The 3,008-nt window shown below is 25.4% G+C and overlaps 1 protein-coding gene across 1 annotated transcript; it reads right to left on the reverse strand.

Moving 5' to 3' along the window:
- Positions 1–523: 523 nt before the first annotated feature.
- Positions 524–1,096, reverse strand: EIN_145680 (hypothetical protein; the record flags this gene model as incomplete). The annotated part of the gene is made up of 1 exon (XM_004254317.1): positions 524–1,096. The coding sequence occupies one exon, from the start codon at positions 1,094–1,096 to the stop codon at positions 524–526; it is 573 nt and encodes a 190-aa protein (XP_004254365.1).
- Between the last annotated feature and the right edge of the window lie 1,912 nt (positions 1,097–3,008).

Raw genomic sequence — 3,008 nt, forward strand, 5'->3', positions numbered from 1 at the left:
CTGTGCCACTATTAATCAATAATAAGTCAAAAAACCCAAAAACGTTTAATTTTAGGTATAAATAATTTAGAATACTTTTCCCGATTAATTAACCAAATTTAAAAAATAACCCACTTCCGAATTTCTTTTTTTAGTTTATAAACTAAACTACTATAATCTTGATTATAAAAAGTTTTAATTATAACAGTAATTACATTTCAGACATTGACAAATCAATGATTAACGCAAATTTCGACATCATAACCAGTTTATTTATTTCATAAATGTTACAAACATTGAAATAGATTTTTAAAAATCAAAATTGATATTAATGTTGAAAAAACATGTAAAATACAAAGTTTCAACCCAATACGGTTGTGAAAAATGAATTGAGAAAGTGTCTTTCTTAACCGTTATATTTGATTAGTTTGTAAAAGTTAAATTATATAAATTTAAAAACATCAATAAATAGATAGTTAGTTTTCTCTCTAAGTTATCAAATAGTCAAACAAACAACAAAAATAATACAAACACAAAATACATACTAATTAGTAATTTCTCTGGATAAAAGTGTCATCACCACACCATTATTCAAAATAATCTCTTTTGTATCTTTCTTTTCGACTTCGCAGTAATTCCAAATTGTTTGTCCAAGTCTTTTTATCATCACTTTGTCCATAACAGACCCATCAGGAAGTATAATGAATATATTCCCACCAATCCCCTCCCGATTCTCTGTGTCATACATCACAACAAATCCATCTTCAAAAAGAATGTCTTCCAAAAGATGAATGCACTCCCGCTTCTTTTGACTTCTCACTTTTCGCAGAGCCCATTTTCCACTTGAATTCTTCTTGTTGTAACTGGACATCCGTTCTTGTGCTCGTTTGGCAAGAAAACTCTGAACATTGAACACAAAAGAATACTCGTCGTTGTCAAAAAACACCTTTTGAATCTCGATGAATTTGTTGGAGTATTTACTCGGCTTCTTGAGGTGTCCAACAACAACACGTCTATTCATTGATATGAAAGCAAGCAGAGAGCACTGAAGATATGATAGCTGTGTTCGCTCATTTATACATTTGATATTTTCGCTAACATGTGATAATGTTTCCATTGTTTTTGGAGATGGATAATACACATTTATATATTTATTGATGAAGATAATAATACACAATAAACTACCCAATTGATATTCACCAAAAAAATATTTGACAATTTAAAAATAAATCTGTAATAACCATTTAATTAAACAACTATTGGTTTTAATATTTGATTTTGATTTTTATATTTTTATTTTTGTGTTGCTGGATAACACAGGAATTATAAAAATTGAATTTATGTACTGTCTGCACAAAAACAGTCCAAACTCCGGGAAACACACCAAATGTTTAATTAAGTTTAGAATCAATTTTAATTGTTATGTGTTTCACAGTACAATTTGTCGACTTGGAGGGTTTATGTTCCAAATTGTGTTATTTTTATAATTTTTATTTTTGTTTTGAAAATTCGTTTCAAATGGAAAAACAAAAATAATATTTATGTTATTTTTTAATTTTTTATAACTATTTAAAATATAAATTATTTTAGTTACTTTATTGGTTAAAATAAAACAAATACTCTGAATAACAGAACAGTTTGTTAACAAAAATAAGACGTTTTTATATTTATTTGAAACTAAATGAATTAAGTGTTTTGTCTGTTTGTTGGTGTGTTGTGCAATTAAACTAGTAAAATTCATGAGATCAATTCATTGTTTATGATTATTATGGTTAAATACAATTAACAATGTATTAAATACAAATAATATTACAGTCATTTAATCTAGCATTAATAAAAACTTTCTCTCTGATTTTTTTTCAAAAAATAGTTAATTTAATCATAACATATTTATAATCAATAGTTTATATATTTTCCAAATAATATTAAAAACAATATTTGGAATAATGTTTTAATTTGGAGCAAATAACCAATTTGTTAATAATATAAATAATTTATATTTGGTTTATATAATAGAAATAATGGAAAAACTATCTCAGAAGGCAGGCTTTTTCAATAAGGCTTGTTAGAAAAACTGTAACACATAAAAATGTATTTAAAATATCAAGTTTAGTTAAACAATATGATAAATTCCATGTCATTTCAAAAAAATATGTCCCATGTTTTAAATGTTCATAAAACTAGATTCTAATTAAAATTACATGCTAAGATATTCAGTTGGCCAAATAATTTTCAGAAGGACGTATTTCCCATCAATTACTTATTAAATTAAAAGGAAAAAGGATGGAATAAGTTCACCAAATACAACTCTAACATTTAAATCTATTTTATAATAGTTTTTAAATGAAAGTTTTAAAACTATTTGCTTTACTTCTTTCAATTATTTGGTCTCTGACTTTTTTCGCCAACTGTACAACATCCTCAATTAAATCATTTTTAATAAACATCACCGAAAATAATCATAATTTATTTGTTAATTTGAATGTGATTAATTGTTAAATTTGATATGTTTAGTGTATAATTATTAAATAATTACACAATTATTTTTTGTATACAGTGTTATTCACTGGGTTTTCGATTCCCACCATTTTCAATAATTATTAAGTCAGTTTATTAATTATTTAGTCAAAAAAATAAATTATTTCGTCACATGTTTTAATTAAACACCACCTACAATTATTAGTCCAGCATAATTAATAAATAGACCATGCAAAAAAATATTAATACCATAACAAATAATTTCAATATTATAATTTTTATATTTCATTCACAAAAATAAATAGACGCACCACAAACTTATATGTTCACGTCATTTAGAATTATTAAAGTTTTATCTGAATTATTTCACTTTCAACAAAAAAATAAAAATCAACATTAAAACTATTTCAAAGTATAATGAACCGAGCATCAGTAGATCACGTTGATCTCACAGATTCAAGTGTACGGACCGATTATAGACAGTTAACGCCTACACCTCTACTGGGTACTCTGCTCCAATCATTTGCAATTCAACTATTCATTCCGTCTCC

Source organism: Entamoeba invadens, assembly GCF_000330505.1.
Source record: "Entamoeba invadens IP1 unplaced genomic scaffold scaff_1105074725361, whole genome shotgun sequence".
In the NCBI taxonomy this organism is placed as follows: domain Eukaryota; phylum Evosea; order Mastigamoebida; family Endamoebidae; genus Entamoeba; species Entamoeba invadens.